This window comes from Hyposmocoma kahamanoa, unplaced genomic scaffold (assembly GCF_003589595.1).
Source record: "Hyposmocoma kahamanoa isolate Upper Pololo Valley unplaced genomic scaffold, ASM358959v1 103, whole genome shotgun sequence".
Taxonomy (NCBI): domain Eukaryota; kingdom Metazoa; phylum Arthropoda; class Insecta; order Lepidoptera; family Cosmopterigidae; genus Hyposmocoma; species Hyposmocoma kahamanoa.
Window position 1 is genome coordinate 3,197,520 of NW_020653344.1, and position 20,933 is coordinate 3,218,452.

General features: G+C 36.0%; 2 protein-coding genes across 2 annotated transcripts; one reads left to right on the forward strand and one right to left on the reverse strand.

Moving 5' to 3' along the window:
* Positions 1–20,109, reverse strand: LOC113238246 (guanylate cyclase soluble subunit beta-1). The gene is made up of 11 exons (XM_026475056.1): positions 19,917–20,109; positions 18,498–18,653; positions 18,032–18,185; positions 17,028–17,182; positions 14,508–14,636; positions 13,449–13,531; positions 12,511–12,681; positions 12,079–12,316; positions 11,868–12,005; positions 10,960–11,117; positions 1–1,265 (listed from the first exon to the last, which is right to left on the reverse strand). Exons 2-11 carry the CDS (start codon positions 18,606–18,608, stop codon positions 1,142–1,144), a joined length of 1,461 nt encoding a protein of 486 aa, XP_026330841.1. The 5' UTR covers positions 18,609–18,653; positions 19,917–20,109; the 3' UTR covers positions 1–1,141.
* Positions 5,394–10,281, forward strand: LOC113237863. Its single transcript, XM_026474564.1, has 3 exons — positions 5,394–5,686; positions 6,385–6,618; positions 9,614–10,281. Exons 1-3 carry the CDS (start codon positions 5,557–5,559, stop codon positions 10,279–10,281), a joined length of 1,032 nt encoding a protein of 343 aa, XP_026330349.1. The 5' UTR covers positions 5,394–5,556.
* Positions 20,110–20,933: the final 824 nt, after the last annotated feature.

Here is a 20,933-nt window from a genome sequence, read left to right on the forward strand (position 1 = left end):
TCGATTAGTAAATCGATGATTTCAATCGTCATCGAACGAGTATCTAAGTGTAGGGATTTGAAGAAAGATGTGAAGTTAAGATTCCGGAAAATTTAGATATGCTTATATAGGTTATCCAACGAAAACAGCTAGTATGACTCAATTAAACAAATCGATTTATACAGTTAATTATTTGATTTTTAATTGGCAGTAAAAATGGCCATCATTAAACTGTCTATGGTCAGGTCAGTGACTTGTTTGTTTACTTTTTGTTTAAAATGGATTGAAACGAAGTATAGTTACTTAAAGTAAGTCACGTGCATTAGTAAGTAAAGCGCGTAACTATGAAAATGATCTCAGAAATGTTTACTACAGTTTTTGTATAATAATAATCCTATTAAACATGTGCCTTTATGGACTATGTTAGTAAAATTAAATAGTATTCTCTCTACATGTATACATATATAATATATATAATGCTCCTGACTATGGAGCGAAATTTCTAGTTTAGGAAATGTACCTCTAAGGGCGCGTTCTCATTATGTCGCAACATTTTATTTATCGTTGGACGACTGTCGTGTCTAGCTGTTCCAACTAGACGACGTGACGACAATTCATCGATTCACGGCAGCCGCCTTACCGTTTGCACGACAGAATCATTTGAAGCTGCGATTATCTTTCGTCACATTTTTATCGTGGCGTTTTATTTATCGTCAGACGACTGTCGTTCTAGCTCTTCCGATTGTCAAGACAGTCTGTCGTCTTAACGCCAAAAAAGTTGTGAACGACAGTTAATCGTGTTGTTCAATGTGTGAACAGCTTCATATAATACAAACCACGACACTTTAAACTGCACGACTATCTGACGTCATGACATAACGGGAACGCGCCCTAAGACCTGTCCACACGGTAAGTTATATAACGTAAAACGATGTTCCGCGCAAATCAGAAACTCACCCGTGTAGACGGTGCTTTACACTGGCACTTATAGTACAACAAATACTCTAAAGATAGACTTTTAGGCACAACACATATTACATATAATTACATATAATTTTATATAAATTTCTTTAGCCCGAAACAAGATTTTCTAGTTGTGATTGTATGACGTCATACATTGTAGCTCTTGTTTAACGCCTTGACTTTTTCCAGTATCATTTACTTAAGCCTTCTTCTTCCGAGTTAGGAACCAAGTCTGCATGGGTTCAGCTTTGCCCTTCATCTGCACGTGACCACGGTAAGTCAGCTCGAACTGGTCGTTATAGTTGTCATCGCGCATCAGGTAGCTGTAATTGAAATTAATAACACATAAATAATTATATAATAAATAACAAACACAATCATAGCCCCGCACCAGGGAAACCCTGTGTCACGGGTGCCATGGACACATAGACTATCACAAATTACACCCTAACTTACGAGAGAAATAAATGTTTGTGGCAGTTTGTGGCAGAAGGAGAATGAATATTCATTAGATGACTATAAAGTTTCGTAGGCTGACTGAGAGATATTTTGGACAGACAGCATTTTGGACTACCATTTAATCTAGATCTAGTCCTAGTATTTATGCTTTTATATTGACGTCAGGCCTTTGTATTTTTATAAATAAAAGTTTTGAATTTATATAGTATGTAAATGTACGGTATCTCATGAGGAATGGGACATAATGATGTAGAAATGAATGGACCATTTCAGACTTAAATATACAAAAATAGGTAAAAATTAAAAAAAAAAAGGAAAATTATTCTTGGCCACACTTCGCATTATTGGAACAAAAGTTTTTGATATTACTTTTAACACGCAACACGTGGAAAATATCATATTTACTTACGAATTATTCATACATGAATATATGTTTCTGTGGTACACCACATACGAAATATTACTATACAAATATATGTGTTTCCATACATTGCAACTTTACTACATCAACATGTCTAAACGGAAAAAGAAGCAACAAATGAAAAAATAAAAATGGTGGAGGTTAAATCATTGCATGATTAGCAATAGCTACGCTCGTGTTGAATTTTTTTTTCATGCAGTTAATTATCCATCCTTCCCTTCGCATAAAATTAATAAAATAAAGAACACGAGCGCAACTACAATCAAAAACAACACCACCAAAAAAATACTCGACACGAGCTTCGGCTCTCTACTAGGCATCGTCAGGGGTTATTGATTGTTTTGTTCGACACTCGGCCGAAGAATGAGCTCGCCCGGAAAACTCCTGAATCTATTAAGTAATTACTTAAATTTAAAAAATCAAAATTGTTCATGCGTTGTTAAATAGAGATACGAAATTGAAATTGCCATTTGACATTCCGTATAGTTTATTAATTTCATACTTATTTCGAGATTATATATTTATATATTTTCTTTCCTATTTTTTACTTCATGGTGGTACTCGTATGATTACATTTATTTTGAATTTTAATTCCAAAATTTTTTTACGTTTGAGATTTTTTGTGAAGTAATTCCACTAGTTTCTATTATGGTTTACTAATACAAAGATTGAACACGTAGAAAATTTTTTTCGACCCGATGGGACTTGACCCTGCGTATAGACGCAATACTACGATGCAGTATAGACTGCATCGTAGTATTGCTCTTACCAACTGAGCTACGGGTCAAGTTACCGAGTTGTCGAAATTCTCCTATGTGTTTTTATTAAAGATCTTTGTATTGTATTTGTTGGCATTTTGCGCCGCTAGTGACATCTAGTGAGCGATTTTAGAACCTTCTTGACAGCAGCCTTTTTTTATATTTAGACAATATCCCATACGTTGCTCTGAGTGTAAGTAAATAAAGCACGTGTGTTATGGAAATAGGAAACTACGGCAGTACTACAAGCACCAACAGCCGAGACAATATAGAAACATTTTCTACAGTTTCTACATTGACCCGGCCGGGGATCGAACCCGGGATCGAACAATGACGACACTATGAAAACCGGTGTGCAAGCCACTTAACCATGGAGGTCTTGATTGTCGCTACCGACACGGATAAAAATAATATAACTCTGTAATAAATTACAAAGCGCCTCTAGCAATGTCAAGAAGAATGTTAAGTAGGATGTTAAATGAGGGTAGGATGTTAAAAAAAATGATTTGTAACCCGTTCATGGATAGTAACGGCGTTTACAGTAAAATTAAATAACCAAATATGATAGTACGGGGTATCCCTAACGTGATCATTGTTTTTGTCCCTCGAGGCGGGACGCTAATAAATTTATTATTGTTTTAAAAATAAAACACATGTTTGAAATAGTTAAGAAATGTTTAACGATTAAAATAACTTGAAAAAAAGAATAAAAAATGTTTAAAGATCAACAATTTTAAGAAATAACTAATCTTGTGTAGTTTAGTGTGCTGGCTTTATATTATTTTTCGTTTTAGCGCCTTTTTTTTTTGTCACGTGTGTCCTGTTTTGTTAAAGCGGTATACTTATAGTATTTTGTGGACAGCGGGACATGGAACTTAAAAGCGGAAGTGTCCCGATCAATGCAGGACGTATGGTTACGTGAGGTATCCCGTTTCGTTATATGGATCTCAAAAAATCAACTACGGTCTTTACGAATTCAGTATAACAATGCGTTAAGGATGCTGTTCCAACTGCCACGTTTCTGTAGCGCATCAACCATGTTCGCTGATAAACGTGTAGACGATTTTTACGCTATCATACGAAAGCGAAGTGCGTCGCTACTCGGTCGCATGCGTGGCAGCACAAACAGCATCCTGAACACATTGACAGATAGGTGGGAGTCCCCAATGTTGTGGCGGTGGATGCGTTTGCACACCGCTAGCTATTCACTGCTCTAACATTGTTTGGGCAGTTATCCTCCCGCCTATTAAACAAATTATTATTTAATTATTATTAGTATTGTCTTTATTTTTATTTTTATTTTTATGTTTAAACTAACACTAGCTTAAGTACTTTTTATTAACAAATATTATGGATCATGTTGTCTGAGAATAAAATTATTATTATTATTATTATAATTTACAGTTCGATTTCCAAGTTCTTTCGTAGTTGCTGCTTACTGCTTCTCCCTATAGATGTCACAATAACGTACTCACAAAATTTAATGATTTACACCCACACACATTTGTGGACGTTACATTACGACAGTACGGTGGACACCGACGCGTTTGTATGGTCATACAAATACACGTTAGTGCCATTGAACTTTCTAATAGTAAAAGTAAGTTTTACACAAAATTTTTCTCTAAATTAAGTAGTATTAATTCAAAATGAGACAACGGCAATAATCCTGCCACTGTCACAGCTGTTCTTTCTTTTATACCAGAATGTGGAGGGGATCAGCCTTTAGTGATAAAGCGTAATTATTGTGTTCAATCAATAAAGCACTACGTCACAAAGAAAGTAGTGACATTTTAGTATAAATACTGTGATTAATGAGTTAGAACAATGCCACACAGGCGTTGCGTTGTCGCAACGCTATGATTTCAACGCACCGAGTACCACACGAGCAATGCGGTGTCTCTTCACTTCGGCTTTTGAGTGTTCCATTATGTCGTAACGTTTTATTTATAGTTGGACGACTGTCGCGTCTAGATTGTTCTTATATCACGACTATCTGTCGTGATTGTGTCGTGGACGTTTATATTATCGTAGAACGACTGTCGTGTCTAGCTGTTTCTACTAAATCGTGACTACAATTTATCGGTTCACGGCAACCGCCTTGTCGTTTGCACGGCAGAATCGTTTGAAGTTGCATTTACCTGTCGTCACATTTTTGTCGTGACGTTTTATTTATCGTCAGACGACTGCCTTTCTAGCTCTTTCCATTGTCACGACAGTCTCTCGTAATAACGACAAAAAAGTCGTGAACGACAGTTAATCGTGTTGTACTGTATGTGAACAACTTCATTTAAATATACAAGTAACGACACTTTAAACTGTACGGCTATCTGTAGTCACGACGTAATGGAAACGCGCTCTTACCTATTGTCCGATGCGTACGCGTTCCGTTGCTACGCGCCATTTCAACGCACCATGTGGTATGTCCCTCTTATTTATATGTACGTCACCACTTAGGCTTCGCAACGCCGACGCAACGCACAGAGTGACATCGCAATCAATCAAGCGCTTTATACTGTCGTCGGCGATTATCGACATTTGAAACTCGTGGTAATGGCACACCTCTTACTAACTTGATATTTAACATATTTTATTCTAAATATAAAATGTATTGTTGCTTCCCTTGCACAAAATGGACTTCTACGGTTTCCCAAGTATGCGACCGGAAGGTAAGTAGATTATGCACTTGAAAGTTTTCAAGACCAAGTTCACTTGAGGGTAAATGCTACTGATTTAGTAATAGTAGTGCTCTACCTTTAGACAACGGTACACAATTCTCCGTAGTTTCTTTTTATTTCATAAAATCTAGTCCCAAAAAGTTTTTAAGTACAAAAAGAAAATTGTCAAAATCAAGTGTCAGTTGACTCGGTTAAACAAAATATATTTTAATTTAAAAAATGCGAATTGTTTATAAAAAAAGTGTTCCTTTGTTTTCCAATTATTTAGATAGGGTGACAAATTATTAGTGTACCGAAAATGGAACCTTTCATGGACTTTTATTTCGAAGAAGTGTTCAGTAACATGAATCGCGATTGTCTGAACGAGAAATTCAAACGGAAAGAACTGTGCGAATATTTTAGTACAGTTATTGCTGGATGTGCCAAAGGTACCAATTTAATTATTTCAAGGGGCCAGGGGAATTTTCCGATAAATAAATATACCAGATAATAATTGACAAGACAGATAATTTATATGATCTCAACCTAGGGAAATCTCTGCGCGTACTGGAGTAACGATTACACGTAGACTCTACGCAACACCCAGATCAGAAGCACAGTGGAAAACATCGAGTCAAAAAATTTTCGTCTGTATATTTATTTATTTAATTCAAAAAATGTTTATACAGGCATTACTCAGCCACTGAAAACCAGCGCAGTGTCTCCGCCGCAGTATTTGTTGAGTTGGGCCCTTTTAGTGCAATACACTTAAGCATAAAATCATAATGTGCTTTCTGACTACAATTATATGGAGTGCAATAAAAAATAAATGGTGCGCTCTAATAAATAACAAAAACTTAAATAAATTAAAATAGACACAAAATTAACAGGAAATTGTATTGTTATCTTATGAAATCGTTGAGGAGTTCACTACCTCTTTCAAAGCATCTTTAAGAGAGTATAAAAAGCTTCTCATACTGTAGTATGATGATACACGATTGGATTATGTTATACAACCACCTTTTATTAATTTTGTTTCACAACAATCGCTATACCGCCTTTGTGGTGGATTTATTTCTCAAAAATGTAATCAAATATCAGTTGTAAAGGCATAATATATCGGTATACCTTATCCTTCATTTCTCAGGTCAAGACAAATCAGACGGTGCTACTTGCAAAAGTTTTGTAATATCGGCTCTGCGGTATCATAACAAGTGTAAGTCAAATAATGGTGATGTTTGCCTAATGGGAAAGTATCACAACCTGCTGTATATTGCAATGAAGCTGGCATTCGATTGGAGTCTCCAGGATAACGGTGTAGTTGCAACATTGTTGGATGAGATTTACGCCTGTGAAGGCACTTTTGAGAGAATATTCCTAGGTATGTATGTGTCAGAATACAGGTACATTTTGCAGTGCCCTACAGAGCTTTGCGATTTATAGTTCTGAATGGCACTGCAACTGTCATGGACTGGCGTGTAGCTTTGTCACTTAATTTATTAATATTAATATATTTTAAGGGGTGATTTTAAATATCAATTGAAATAGCTTTTCCCAATGAAAATTATCCGCTGATAAAAATGGCAGTAAATCGATTTGCCCATTGAATTGTACGTTTTTGGTGGTGATATTAGTGTTATACTTATGTTTTATGTATTTTATTTATTTAACCTTTATTAGGTTCGCAGATAATCAAATTAATTTATTTCCATGTTTATTAAAATCGATTTCCACAAAGTAACAACTAAATATATTAAATATCAGCGCTCCTTTAAAAATGGGACTGCCGATTGCTTTTTTTTTCAGCGATTTCAGGAAGGTCGCCATGCTAAATGTTTTTAGTATTATTAAATTAAATCACTCGCGTTAGTTTTATAATGGACCATTAACTCTAGACGACTGCCTAATATCCATATTATAGATCATAACTCTGAAAAAGTTTAAAATTCCGTCTTATATGTAGATGGCGTTAGTAGCAGAAGAGCTCTTTGTGAAAGAGTTCGTCCAGGGAAGTACTGCCACCTTGCCTATTTCTGCCGTCAAGCAGTAATGTCAGCTTTACTGTGTTCCGGTTTTGATGGGTAAGGGTGCCGGTGAAATTACAGGCACATGAGACTTGTCAACTTACGTCTCAGAGTGGTGGGCGCAGTGGCAGTGCCCCTCAGAACTTTGCGATTTAAAGCTCTGAGTGGCACTGCAAGTGTTATGGACTGGCGTCTCATCACTTGATATTATTAAAAAAAAAATGGCGCTGATCGATAGCCTCGAAGTAGGTCATATTACGTAAATGGCCGTGGATATCGATTTAATAGGAAATACGAATAGTCCAAGTAGCTTCTTTTCTTGTAATATTATTATTCAAATATTGACCATGAGCTAATTTTATTTTCTGAACTATGATAAGTCGACCCCTCTTACGTAAAGGGTCGTATGTCGAAATTGCCAAGTTTACAGGGGAGCCTTTCAAATTTCTGAATTCACTGAAATGAGCATAACACGTGACTTTAACATTTCTCCGTTTTATTCGGCAAAGCTCGTTACTCACAAAGAGTATTATAAATTCCTAGATATCGATTAGATGATCTATGATAATCTATTAGATGATCACTCTTTCAGTGAATTCAGAACTTTAAAACGCTCACATGTAATTTTGACAATTTCGACATACAATACTTTACGTAGGAGGGGTCAAAATGTGAGTTTCAATAGATGGCAGTATGTGTTACAGATTACAAACTTATAAATTACCGGTGGCTAGTAGATGTAGTAGATGGCGCAAATCCTAAACAAAATAAAGGCATTATCGGCACTATCCTATCCTTGATTTTTTTGTTATAACTTTGATAAATTACACCTTGTCAATGTAAAACAAATTAGTTACAAAAATAGGTGGTTGGTGAAATTACAGGCACATGGGACTTGTCAACTTATGTCTCAGGCTGACGAGCGCAATGGCAGTGCCCGTCAGATTTTTGCAATTTAAAGGTCCGAGAGTGGCACTGTAATTGTCATGGACAGGCGTGTAGCTTACCATCAGGCGCACGACTTGTTCGTCCCTTCACTTTATGTTATAAAAAAAACTCGTCGCGACATCTGCTGTACCAACAGGTACTAAATACCCGACTACGCCATCTTGCATTTCGATTAGTAGTCTTTTTGAATTATTGAACCAGGGTGTAATTGAATAAAATCATCTGCAAAAAGACCATGTAATAAAAAGTCACCACTAAATAAAAATAAATTAAAGGCGGGTTTTGAGACCACCACGTACAACTATTTATCATCCAATGTAACTAAAGTCTTTAAGGTTTTTAATGTTTGAGGATTTGAAGCAGAAAATATATTTGTATTTTCAAAATACAAATGGTGATTCAATAAATATACAAACATTTTATTACATATATACATGTATATACTTAATTAATTTTGTCAGTAAATGTTACCGACAAAATACTACCAGGAATTGCCTTGTGATTTCACTTAATGTTACGTCTATAATTTAGATTTGCCAATAGATAATCATCGGAACTAATGGAATGCTATACCGTAAAAGCATCGTGATAAGATAAGATTGTAGTAAAGATAAACAATTCTCTTGCATCTTTCTGGTTTGCGATACAGCGAAGCGTAATTAATTCTTTTAATAAACCTTATCAGTTGTCATCTAAAAGTAAGATGATAAATACAAAAGTTGTCACTGTACAATTTGTTTCTGTCTTGGCTGTAACTAACAATACTAACAACCGTAAACCGTGTCATTTTATTTTTGTTAAGCGCTAGTGGGTTCCTATTAAATCTGAAATGGGATAGCATTGGCCTATGACATCGATATCAGTGTTATCAACAGAAGATTTGAAATTTCGAGGAACACGAACTTACTTATCATGTTTTACCACGCAAATAAGTAAATCATGTAATGATATAATTAATACAAACAACGAACAAACACAAAGAACAATTCACTTCGATCCGGCTGGATTGGACCCGCAATTTTTTGCCAAATCGGGTTACCACTCTCCCAACTGAGCTACGGAACGACACCTTACAAATTTGGGTCGGTATCATAATGACTCTATCTTCAAAGTGACCTGATCAGCATACTGACTAGATCGCAAAACAAAAACCTCTGTAGAAAGAATATAACTTCCAACGACTTGGTAGTGAAACGACTAGATATCGAAATTACCAAATCATTAAATTAACCACATGGTAAAACGACAAGGTAGCAAAATAACTAGATTTTGTTATTGTACAAATTTCTCTACGTGGTATTGCAGATCTTTCTTTTATTTTAACGGCTTTTTAGTTTCGTTTTATAAGTTTTTCTATACATTTATATCTAATAGTTAATAAAACTGTGATATTTGTTGTTGTAGGAGCTATATTCGGAACATCAGCACCATATTTCCTTGCCGGATGGAAATCGGATTTCGCAAATAAAGAAGAGAATATACACGCCTTAGTTTTCTTCTTGGATCACGCTACAAACGCTAACCTAGAATATCGCGATGGAAATAAATTCTATCGCTTCATTGACGTGCCTTTAGAAAGCTGCGGTAAGGCGTCTCCTGTAAGAGTTGTCATTCAAATGGGGGCAGCAGAAATGTTAATGATACTTCTCAGATTTGGAGCTAGAATTTTTCCAGGTACTGACAATGTGTGTACAAACCCTGTAGAAACTATACTTGATAGACTTAATGAGTACAATCGAAAATATCCCTACGAACTTGTCACATGTTTGAACCTAGCTTTGAGATCAATTCCAAGTGTGACTTTTTCAGTAGACAAGGCTGAATATAGGCATTTAGGGTTGCCTGAAGATTATAATTACCAAAGAAAAGTCGCTCTCGAAAAGTATGGAGACATACTAAGGGACCATTTAATACCTGCTTCGAGATGTGGTTTAAGGCCAGTTGAGCTAAAGCATTTATGTAGATGCAAAATCAGACACATATTGTGGCAGAACTTCGAGCTACCATTTGGTATACAGAAATTACCCATACCCGTTTCTCTACAAAAATATTTGGATCTGTTTAATTATTAAAAGTTATAAACATTTAATTACGTCGTTTTATTTACTTAATAAGTATTCCTTTATATAACCGCAAATTGTGCTTTGTGTAAAACACAGAGAGAAGGGATTAAATAAAAAAAAATCAGATGGTTATAACCACGAAAAACTGAAAAGTATTATCTGCCTCCTGAATTCTTAGAACATTGCAAAGTCTAAAAAACTTTGCATCGTAATGGATTTCAACATTTTTCACAGAAATAGTTATTCAAAGAGAATTTGACCTTATTTCTAGAGAGACAAGTTAGTCTAGGGAAGTACTGCCACCTTACCTATTTCTCCCGCCAACCAGTAATGTGGGCATTGCTGCCTTTTGTTTTAAAGTGTAAGGCTGGTGAAACTACAGGCATATGGGAGTTGTCTACTTGTCTCAGGATGACGGGCGCATTGGCGGTGTCCCTCAGATCTTAGTTATTTAAAGCTTTGAAAGGCACTGCAACTGTAATGGATAGGCATGTCGCTTACCCATCAGACGCATGACTTGTTCGTCCCGTAGTTCTGTAGGTTGATATCATATATAAAGGGTCAAAAGAATCTAAAGACAGACTAGCAGCTCAATAGGACCTCACGGCAAATGGCGTGCCGGAGAAAAAAATGTAAGCTAGCAGATGAATTATTATAGATTGAGACTGAATGGTTCTATAGACTGACCTGTAAGTATCCTCACTGACATTGATAGTGCCAGGGACACCAGTGGTCTCGCAGCGACTGGTTAAGTTGACAGTGTTACCGAAGAGGCAGTAGCGAGGCATTCGATGCCCGATCACCCCTGTTACCACCTCGCCAGAGTGTATGCCGATAGTAATACCCTGATAAAAAAACGAATAAAATACACAATCACACATCAAAACACGAAATGACGTTGACAGTAATTTTATTTGACCTGTGGTGTGTTAGTTCCTCATAAGCGAATATCGTGGGTAGCTTTGATTGACGATTTATCTTCAGGTTTGTGTGTCCTTATGAAAATGTTAGGGGATCCCTGATATCTCCAATGTCAGGCTTTGTCCACGGAGTATCCTTCTTTCTACATTCCTAACTTTATCTCGTTGTATAAACTTGTCGGTTAGTAACCAACATAGATATAACCAATAATGTAATACGATTTTTGTTTCTGGGTTATCAATATCATTTTCTAATTGGTTTTACATTACTGTAAAGACATTGCTTTTGTGGTTAGGACAACGAAAAGTTGAAATTTGCGTACCACTAGGGAAACGTACAAACTGTCCGGTATCTCATTATTTAATGATAAAAAGGGCGCAGTATATTTCAAGAAGATTTCAGCCAAAATTCTTCATATTGATGATAAAGAAGCCAGAAGTTTGCAGATTTTGAGATTATGTAAATACAACTACCTACCTATACCTATGTAAATAGGCAGATATGTGAAACCACTGTGAGATCCATAAAAGCAAAGTTTCAAGGGTATTGCTTTCCTACATATTTGTTGATCAATTAAACTGAAACTAATACTGTCAAAACAGAAACAGATTTTTTTTATTTGTTACATAATTGTAATTAATGAGCATCAGTTATATGAAAATAAAGACACTTACAACAGGTTCTTCATCCACGGTGACGGTCTGAGAAAGATCCATCATATCCAAAGCGAGGAGACAAATATGCTTAGCATGTCCCTCTTCATATTCTGGTAGACCAGATACAGCCATATATTTATCACCTACTGTCTCGACCTGAAATAAGTAAGGCTCACGTACTGATATCGGATCTCAAGAATAACGTTATACTTTCTTTCTAAAAACTGACCTTGTAGACATTAGGATTACGTTTCTGATCGGTTAATGCATCGAAAGTGGTGTACAAATCATTCAGCATCCTGACGATCTTCATGGCTCCTTTATGGTCGGTGTTTCTGGCGCAATAGTTGGCAAAACCGACAATGCCGCTGAAGAGCAAAGTGACAGGGTCATAGCGACGAGCTGGCACAGGACGTTGGTGACGGAGCTCGGTAGCTACGCTAATTGGTAGCACGGAGTAGAGCAGCCTGGTAAGTGAAAGGTATATAAATAAATTTCTCTGACTGTTTCATAAAGATCAGTGCCATTTCCCAGGTTCATTGAGATACTTGTGACTCTAGAAATGATTTAGCTTACTTCAAGGGATGCTAGTTGGCAATAAAAATAGAAAAATCCCCATTTTATTTTTTCGAGATTCTTAGAATTGATAGTTCTTGTAAACCTGTCCGTTTTCTGTTTTTCGGAATCCAGTTCCCTGAAGGTCTGCTGTAGCTTGTCGGTGAGGACTTCCAAGTTCTGAGTCAGTTTGTAGTCAGCTTCGAATTGCTCTGACATGAGCACAAGGTCACGAGTAGCGTCATGCAGGGGAATATCAGAAATAGTCAGACCACGCCTGTAAGAATAAAATACATTGGTAAACCTTTGCGTTGTGTATGAAAAGGATACGGATACAATGTTCTGTATTTATTTGATTTTTAAGTAGCAAGATGTATTAGCTCTCGTCTTGGATGAAACCCGTGCCTAAAACTGAGGTGTATAATGGATTGAAGATGATCATGATGTTACTCAACCACAACAATTATCTACCCTCTAATCGTCTAAATTTAAACCCTGTTTGAAGTCGGTGAACTTCATAGTTTGAAGATCAAATAATGGACTTTGAAAATGCACAAGGTAGGCATTTTAATTTGAACTTCAGATTGGGTTTTAAGTCACATGGTTAAGACCCAGTCTTACAATTGGTTTAGTACTCGTAGTGTAGAATTTTTACCATTGATAGTTTCTATGATAGGATATAATCTCAGGAAGGTAACCTATCACAAACTCGAATTTTTTTTCCGAAAGAACGTTTGTTCTAATTTGCATTACACCGAAAACCGAATTATAACGAAACTGTTGTTTTTTCAGGATATGTTGGATTTTCATCACAAAGACACGATTAGGTTTGGTTAGGTTAAGTTAGGTTTAAAAGAAAAAAACATTTTCCTCTCAAAATTACTTTCGAGGTTGTAAAAATTCGAGCAAACGTTATTTCTGGAGAATGTCATTTCGGACCACTGATAGGTAACCTCCTAGGAGAGATGCCTGTCAATCAACCTTTTGATATCCCACGTGATGGCCAACTATATTGTAAAAAAGAAGGAGAAAAAGTTTGCCTACCGAGTTAGATCATCAAGGTTGGTAACACTGGGATAGCATTGGAACACTATAACATCAGTGTCAGGAATATACAGCATTTGTCCCTGAAACCAAATCATAAATTTTAAAACATCTAAAGAGGACGCACCTGGATTTCAAAACCCTTTCTAATTTTTGATGTCTATTAAAAAAATATATTTTTCGTCATTATAGATTACGTTACATTCTGTGACTAGTTTACCGATTGTTATTAGATTAGCTAGATTATATGCCAGAGTGACTATTTTAATATCTGTAGTTAAAATAGTCACTCTGGCATTAGTTTAAGATCAGGTAAATTATGTAATTGTCTTGCTTGCATTTAGATTCTAATTGTATGACATTTAGACTCTAAGGACTGTGGACTGAAGAGTCACAGTTTTGCTTTGTCATAAATTTAGTCACGTTAGACCCGTAGCTCCATCGTCAGGAGTTTACTTTGAAAATTATAAATTGGTATAATAAAGCCACATGACGGACGCGATCATACGTGAAAAGCGCTTTCATTATATGAATATCAGAAAAATAATACAATTATAAAATATTAAAAAGCACATGAAACAACTTATGTACTTATAGTGTGAAATTTTGTAATTCTTAAATAATTAAGCTTAAAAAGGTTATCGACTAATTTTGTTCGTACAATCTCCTGAAAAGTTGTCATTTCACAGATGTGGCCTTATTACACCATAAGGGTGCGAATTATCGCTTAAAATATTTGTTTTTACATTTGCCCCTACTAGTGGAGTATTTTCACTAAAAATATTGAATATCATAGTAGTAAAAACATCATGATATTCATACAATAAAATAAATATTGTAATGAATGTAGCGACATCTCTATCAGCTTCTGATAGCTATAAAGGTACCTCGTTGAATGAAACTTTCATAAGATTTTCACAGGTGGCACTACGCTACATGGAGAAAAATCGTAACATCTACCGACTCATTCTGTCGCTCAGTTGGTATGAGCAGTAGCAGCGGTGACAACAAGTGCTGGTTCGAGTCTAGTCGGTTAAAAGTGATTTTTTTAAATGTTACCTTTAAACGAAGTGACGCTATATCCTCATGGGGGTCGCAGATCATTTCTTCAGATTTGGTCTTCAACACGTATACTGTATTAATGTGTGCCAGTACGTTTGAAAACGACATCTCCAAGTGCGGACGAACCTGTTATTAAAAAATGTTAGCGTTTTTTTGTTTTTTACATGTGTAGTTTCCACATAATTTTACTGAATTTTCGTGGACCCATTAACATCTTATGCGCGCCCTATTTTTCTTTCACTAACATGAACGCCTTGTAGGTTAGGGTGAAAAGGTTAGTTGTCGATATAGACCTATTTTCATCTGGAATCATCGTTCTAAAGTATCTTTTGATTTTGATGGTCCAATGACAGAGTAAAACTTTGGAAGATCATAATCGTTTATTACTAATAACAAAAATCATTTGACAATAAACTTATAGGTTACGTGTAAACATTTCTGAATCCCTGAATCAATGATCGCTGTCATGCGATGGTGGCAAACGCTTTGCAATGCGAAAGCAATCACAAACTTTAGTGTTGCAAGTTTAGGCGTTGCTAGTTAGCAATGCTTTGCATTATTGATGTGTGTTTCGACTCTAATTGAAATAAGTTCAGCTCAATTTATGTTGCTGCGGAACGGAATGTAACCCAATTTTTGTAACGAAATTGAACATATCAGAATTGTAATAAATTTTAAGTCAATTGTGCAGCAAAAGCGTACATACTACAGATAATACGATAGCTGTGGAAATTGCTGCGTCTACACGAGCATGCTCTGTAAGAATCTGTTTTTTGGCTCGTATCTATACTGCCCTCCTTACTTATAACCATGGATCAATAACTCCTCTGAAAAACTTCAAAATACGGTCTCATATCAGGATGACGCTGATCTATAACTTAGTAGTAGTTTATATAATGGAAATGGCCGTGGATATTAATTAATTCATCTTTAATATTAAAGAAATATAAGAAATCAGTTTCTTTTTGTTCTACATTACTCAAATATTGATCATGAACTAAAATTATTTTCTAAATTTTGATAAATATGAGTGTCATTAGATGGCATTGTGCGTCACAAACTAATTTACACAAATTAATGCTTCGTATTTGGATAGATGGCGCTAATCTCAAACAAAATAAAAGAAAAGCCGGCACGACCCTTAAATATCATTGCAATAAGCGCCAACTAGTTAAATTATTCGTTATCATTAGGAATTAGAATAGCATTGATAAATTGCAGCTTGTGAATGTAAAACAAATCAGTGACGCAAATAGCTATTTGGTACTTGTCGCGACATCTGGTGTACCAGTACTAAATAGCCGACTACTCTGTCTTGTGTAGCGATTAGAAGTCCTCTTGATTTATAGGTCCGTGAAATAACCACACATAACACAATACTCTAGTACAGATACCCAATCTCATACAAAGAAATGTTGCACTCGTAACTCCGCTTATTCGGGCGCTTATTTTGAATCTTAACGCTGATCAGTAGATGGTACCAAGTAAACCCGCGATATGATTGTAATAGTATTCGAAAAGGCCGACAGAAGGCAGCAATTACATTTTTGTCAAGGTTATTGGTCTTCGAGTTCTTGGGTTTTCGCGATTGTTACACATAGGGAATGACTATTTTTCCAGATTTAAATTGCGTATATTTGTTTTTTCAAACAAACCAACGTTTCAGGCCCTTTACACGTCCCGTGGACACGGTTTGACAGTCAACCGAGACCATGGGACCTGTAAAGGGCAGTATATAGTCCGTACTTTTTAAAAATTCGCTCCTCGCCAATGTAAATTGAGCCTTAAAGCCAAAAGCTTATATTGAAATGTATGGCAGCTACCTCACTTGGCTACCGATTGGCGACGTCGCCAATTTGGAAGCGTAGCCACTACCGACACTCCCGTATATGGAGTTCGGCGACTCTGGCGCTCTGGCGACGTAGCCAACAAAATGTAGGCATGTAAACAGCGCTTCCCTCACTTCAGTCGTCAAACAGTCGCCGTAGGGAATGCATGTCTGTCGACTTCACATTTTAAATTGGTGATAATGGCTTTCTACACTGTTCGCAAGACCGGTTCGTAACAATACAGAAAGATTCATCGGGAGATAGAAAACCGGCCGTGCTTATGGAACAGTGCGTTAAAAGAATATTCCTACAGTAAATTTCATAATAAATAAGAGCGATTTCTTCCACGTCCATTCCTGACGACGCAAACGAATGACTAATTAGGCCCTCGACATACCTGGCTTGGCTACTCCTTGGTTAAAGAGTAGCCAGTAACAGTAACTACTCTTTGGTTACTCTGTTTGACGACTGTCGGTTGCCAGAGGTAGCCTACCAAGTATTCACTGTTGGCGACGTCGCCATGGCGTCCTGGTGAGGCAGAGATCTAAATCTAATATAAGTAAGTAGAAAAATTCTGTTGATGTTACAATGATTTTACTTGAATTCAAAGTAATGAATAACCGTCATCAACCAAGCGCCTGCCAAAGTTAAAGAAGCAAACACGTTTAAAAAATATTTCTCAACTCACGGTCTCCAGAACGTCAGTGATCTTGCAACCAGGTCTAGTAACCCTTGGTAGAAGACGGGACACAGTACGTCCAGCTTGAATGATATTCAGTTCACGATCAAACATGAGATGGAATGGAAATACTCGGCAGAATGTAGCTGGACTCACTTTTGGCTCTGAGAAAAAGAAAAAACTATTTATAAAGATCCAGGGATTTTGAAGTCAGATCTCCATTTGAGTTTACATTGACAAAGTGGTTCTCCTTTTCTTCTCGTGACCACTAGATTTTGGCCTAAATAAATTCAAATATATTAAGCGATCGTTAGTAAAAAACTGTAATATAAAAAAGTGACTGATCAGTCCACGATTGTTGGAGTGTAAATGCCAGTGTTAAAGTAGGAGATTCCCTGATCCTTATGAGTGTCAGATCAACGATTTTAGCTCCGGGGACATTACTTTGAACACCAAGATCAGAACCACTATCGAAAGTTCGTTTTGTCTGACTCTGAAGATCCTTATCTAGTACTCAAAGTGTTAATCGCTGGACTCTAGTGATCAAAAATGTGATAAACGATTTCAAGGTTCTGAGAAAAGCTGTCTGTTAGAGATTATAGTAGTCCTATGGGAGTACGGTGGCTTCTAAATTGACATGACCACGACTAGACTTCCCGTGGCATATACCTCAAATTAATGTCTAAGTTACATACATTTGTACATATTTGGCAGCAATGACTTTCGAAAACATCAAGGAGAGTGTTCACAACCCCTGATAAACGTCTGAAGAATCCAACCCTGACGCAAACCCTCTCGTTAGAGGAGACCCGTACCGAGTAGTGGAACGTATAATGTGATGACGACGATGATGAGCTAACGTTAGTTTCCTATGTGGAGCATAGTGTTCGAGTAGGCAATATTACCAATATTATAGTATATATTGGGTATAGTTCAGTTGTTTATCTGTATAAGAAGAAGGGAGTGAGGAAGGGGGATGAAATAGATGGGGCAGTAGAGCAGTTCGTACTAACCAAGTGAAAGTGTTTCAATCTCAGCAATTTCAGGAACAGACACTTTTCCACTGTTAGAAGTCTCGGTGATCAGAAACTGTACGTGGTCGCATTCCTTCTTAGACTTCAGGATCTCTACTTTGACTTCTGTGTTGTGAAGTTTGCTGGCCACCGTCTGTAAAAATAACAAAAAAAATACAAAGTGGTTACACGTACATATCAAAAGTGTCTATAGTACAAGCACGTTTTTCCCAATTACTGAAACATAGATTTTTTTATGTTGAAAATGATATTGTCCAAAAAAATCCATTGGTGTTAAAAGAAAATCATTAAAAAAGCTGATTTTCAGTAATTATCAAAAACGTGCTTGATCCCTTTTAGACAACTTTGATGTGTGCATATACATATAGGCTGTCGCAAAATCCTGCCTTTGGATTATAGTACTTTGCTAGCATTTATCATGTTATTAGTTAAAATCAAATCGTACCTTAACGATTCCGATGACAATATGTTCCAAGCCTGGTCTGTCAGAGTAATAATGCAGGACCAAAGCACCGTCTTCTGGCCTTTCCGTGCAGCGGAAAGATGGAGCCCGCATGCCTGGATAGAGGGTGCCCAAGTGATCGTGGAGAGCGTCCAGGTTCTGAAAAAGAATAATGCAATGTAATATCAATATTTGATGACCTGTACGGATAGATGTCTAGTTGGTTAAAACCCTTTAGACAACATCGTAGAAAATAATTTAAAATTTAAGTCCTAAAAACGCCAAGTTTTCGCCATAACAAAATATTTTGCGCATATACAAAATGACACACTTTCCAGGAGAAAGGTTTTAACATTATATCTATGAGCGAAATCAGTGGATACGTTTTCATGCTTAAATTCACTCATACTTTAGACTCATAATTCAAAGGGACAAGACAGCGTAGTCGGGTATTTAGTACTCAATGTACACCAAATGTCGCGACGATTGTCAGATAACTATTTTTGTAAATAATTTGTTTTACAGCTGTAAAATATTAAATTTACTCTAATTTCTAGTGATAACTAATACAACTAGATGGCGCGTATTGCACGGATTTTTATGGACAGTGCCGGCTATTCATTTATTTTGTTTAGGATTAGCGCCATCTACCCATAGGAAGCATTAATTTTTACATTAGTTTGTATCATACGATGCCATCTATTGACACGCATATTTGTCAAAATTCAGACAATAATTTTCGCTCATGATCAATATTTGGATAATAGTACAAGGAAAATTCAACTGCTTTCTTATATTTAATTTCAGACTGGAATTAATTGATATCCACGGCCATTTACCTAATATCATCGAGTATATAACCAGAAGTAGAGGCGAAATAATGGTCATCCGACCCTGGCAACTCGTTAAGTAAATGGGCCTTATATCACTTTTAAATATCACCTCTCATTTGCACTGAAATCACAAATTAGAAAACTGAAATAGTACAGCGTCAACAACTGACCTGTTTGTTCCCAAAAATATTCTGTATTTATTGTAATAAAGATAATATCTCTAACAATCGGGGGCTGTTCCGTTCGGTGGTGTGGGAAAAACAGCAAAACATCTAATTACAAAACAAACGCAATCACATTTCATTGGTAATTAAATATTAAATATGTACTTTTGCAATTTTCGTCCATTAGAGCAAAGCTCAAGTTAAACTCGAATTCGGGCTGGCCAATCGGAGCGCAGCGCCGTTGTCACAGTAATGATTTGGCAGAATAATTTTCAAACCAATTAAATGACATTTCGTCTCTATTTCTGGGTATACACTCGATGGCCCATGCTTATACACAAATTATTTCGTGTAGTTTGTATTATTCTTATGACTTTCATATTATGCCTCCATTTTAACAAAGTTACTAAATACAAGAATATTACCTGCAAGAAATCACGCGGAGTAGCACCCAGTACTTGAAGAATTTTATCATAGCCGGAATCTTGACAGAACTCGAAGAAAGTCTTGCCAAATAGTTCCAGAATTGCGTCAGCTGGAATGTCTGTAATATATAATTAATACGAAACAATTAATTGCGTTGTCATCCGAAACATTTTAGGCTTGTACATTTTGTAATCAATTACACAAGTCAACACGGGTTTTGTGACTGAAATGAGGAAAAGAAATAATATATTGTCCATTAATTTGTTTTTGCAGCTGAGGCCTATATATTCCACCATCAATAACAAAAATGACGTAATTTATAAGCGTTTTTTTAAACCGACAAATTAGATTTTTATAAATAAAAACATGTGTGGCAAAAACATATATTATACGCTAGTTTTTTTATCTGGTGCCAATTTTATTTAATACTACTACTAACTACTAACTAGTTCTGCACCTGTTGGTAAGCGACACACTTATCTATAACAGTTACAATGTCACTGCCACTTCAAAAGCACAATATATCCTCAATATACATCTTTAAAACATTGTCTGATTATCTGATCAAAAAACTAAATAAATTATAAAATATTTTAAAAAGACAAAAAGATTTAATATTAAAAAATATTACTATGATATTAATGAACTTTGATCAAAAGCTTCTAACCCAAATGAAGAGTTAAAACAGCCTAGGTCTCTCCTCCCTACTCTCTTCGCTTCTACTTTGTTCAGGTACTGAAAGGATTCAAGATATTGTGTTTCTTTTATTATGTAATACATCATAAATGCATGCTTTTAAGAGAAGTGACTCAAAACAGACTGTAGATTTTTTTTATATTGCTATTCTTAATAAAGAACTCGAACGAAACATCTCCAATAAAAAAATGTTATAACATTTGTTGCTGCCCTTCCGTAATAGGACACAATGGTTTATTTGGTTTTTTGGAATATTATATTTTGGTTTTTAAAGATCCTACGTATTCACCTTTTTTTCTATACCTATGATTCACCTTTAC

Excerpts from the sequence above, each read along its gene's own strand:
- LOC113237863 (XM_026474564.1), top strand. The coding sequence starts at position 5,557 with ATGGAACCTTTCATGGACTTTTATTTCGAAGAAGTGTTCAGTAACATG. Across the intron at positions 5,687-6,384 it reads TATTGCTGGATGTGCCAAAG|GTCAAGACAAATCAGACGGT; the intron begins GTACCAATTTAA and ends TTCATTTCTCAG. Across the intron at positions 6,619-9,613 it reads TTTTGAGAGAATATTCCTAG|GAGCTATATTCGGAACATCA; the intron begins GTATGTATGTGT and ends TTGTTGTTGTAG.
- LOC113238246 (XM_026475056.1), bottom strand. The coding sequence starts at position 18,608 with ATGCGGGCTCCATCTTTCCGCTGCACGGAAAGGCCAGAAGACGGTGCT. Across the intron at positions 12,317-12,510 it reads GAAAAACAGAAAACGGACAG|GCTGCTCTACTCCGTGCTAC; the intron begins GTTTACAAGAAC and ends TTCACTTACCAG. Across the intron at positions 11,118-11,867 it reads CCGTGGATGAAGAACCTGTT|GGTATTACTATCGGCATACA; the intron begins GTAAGTGTCTTT and ends TTTTTTTATCAG.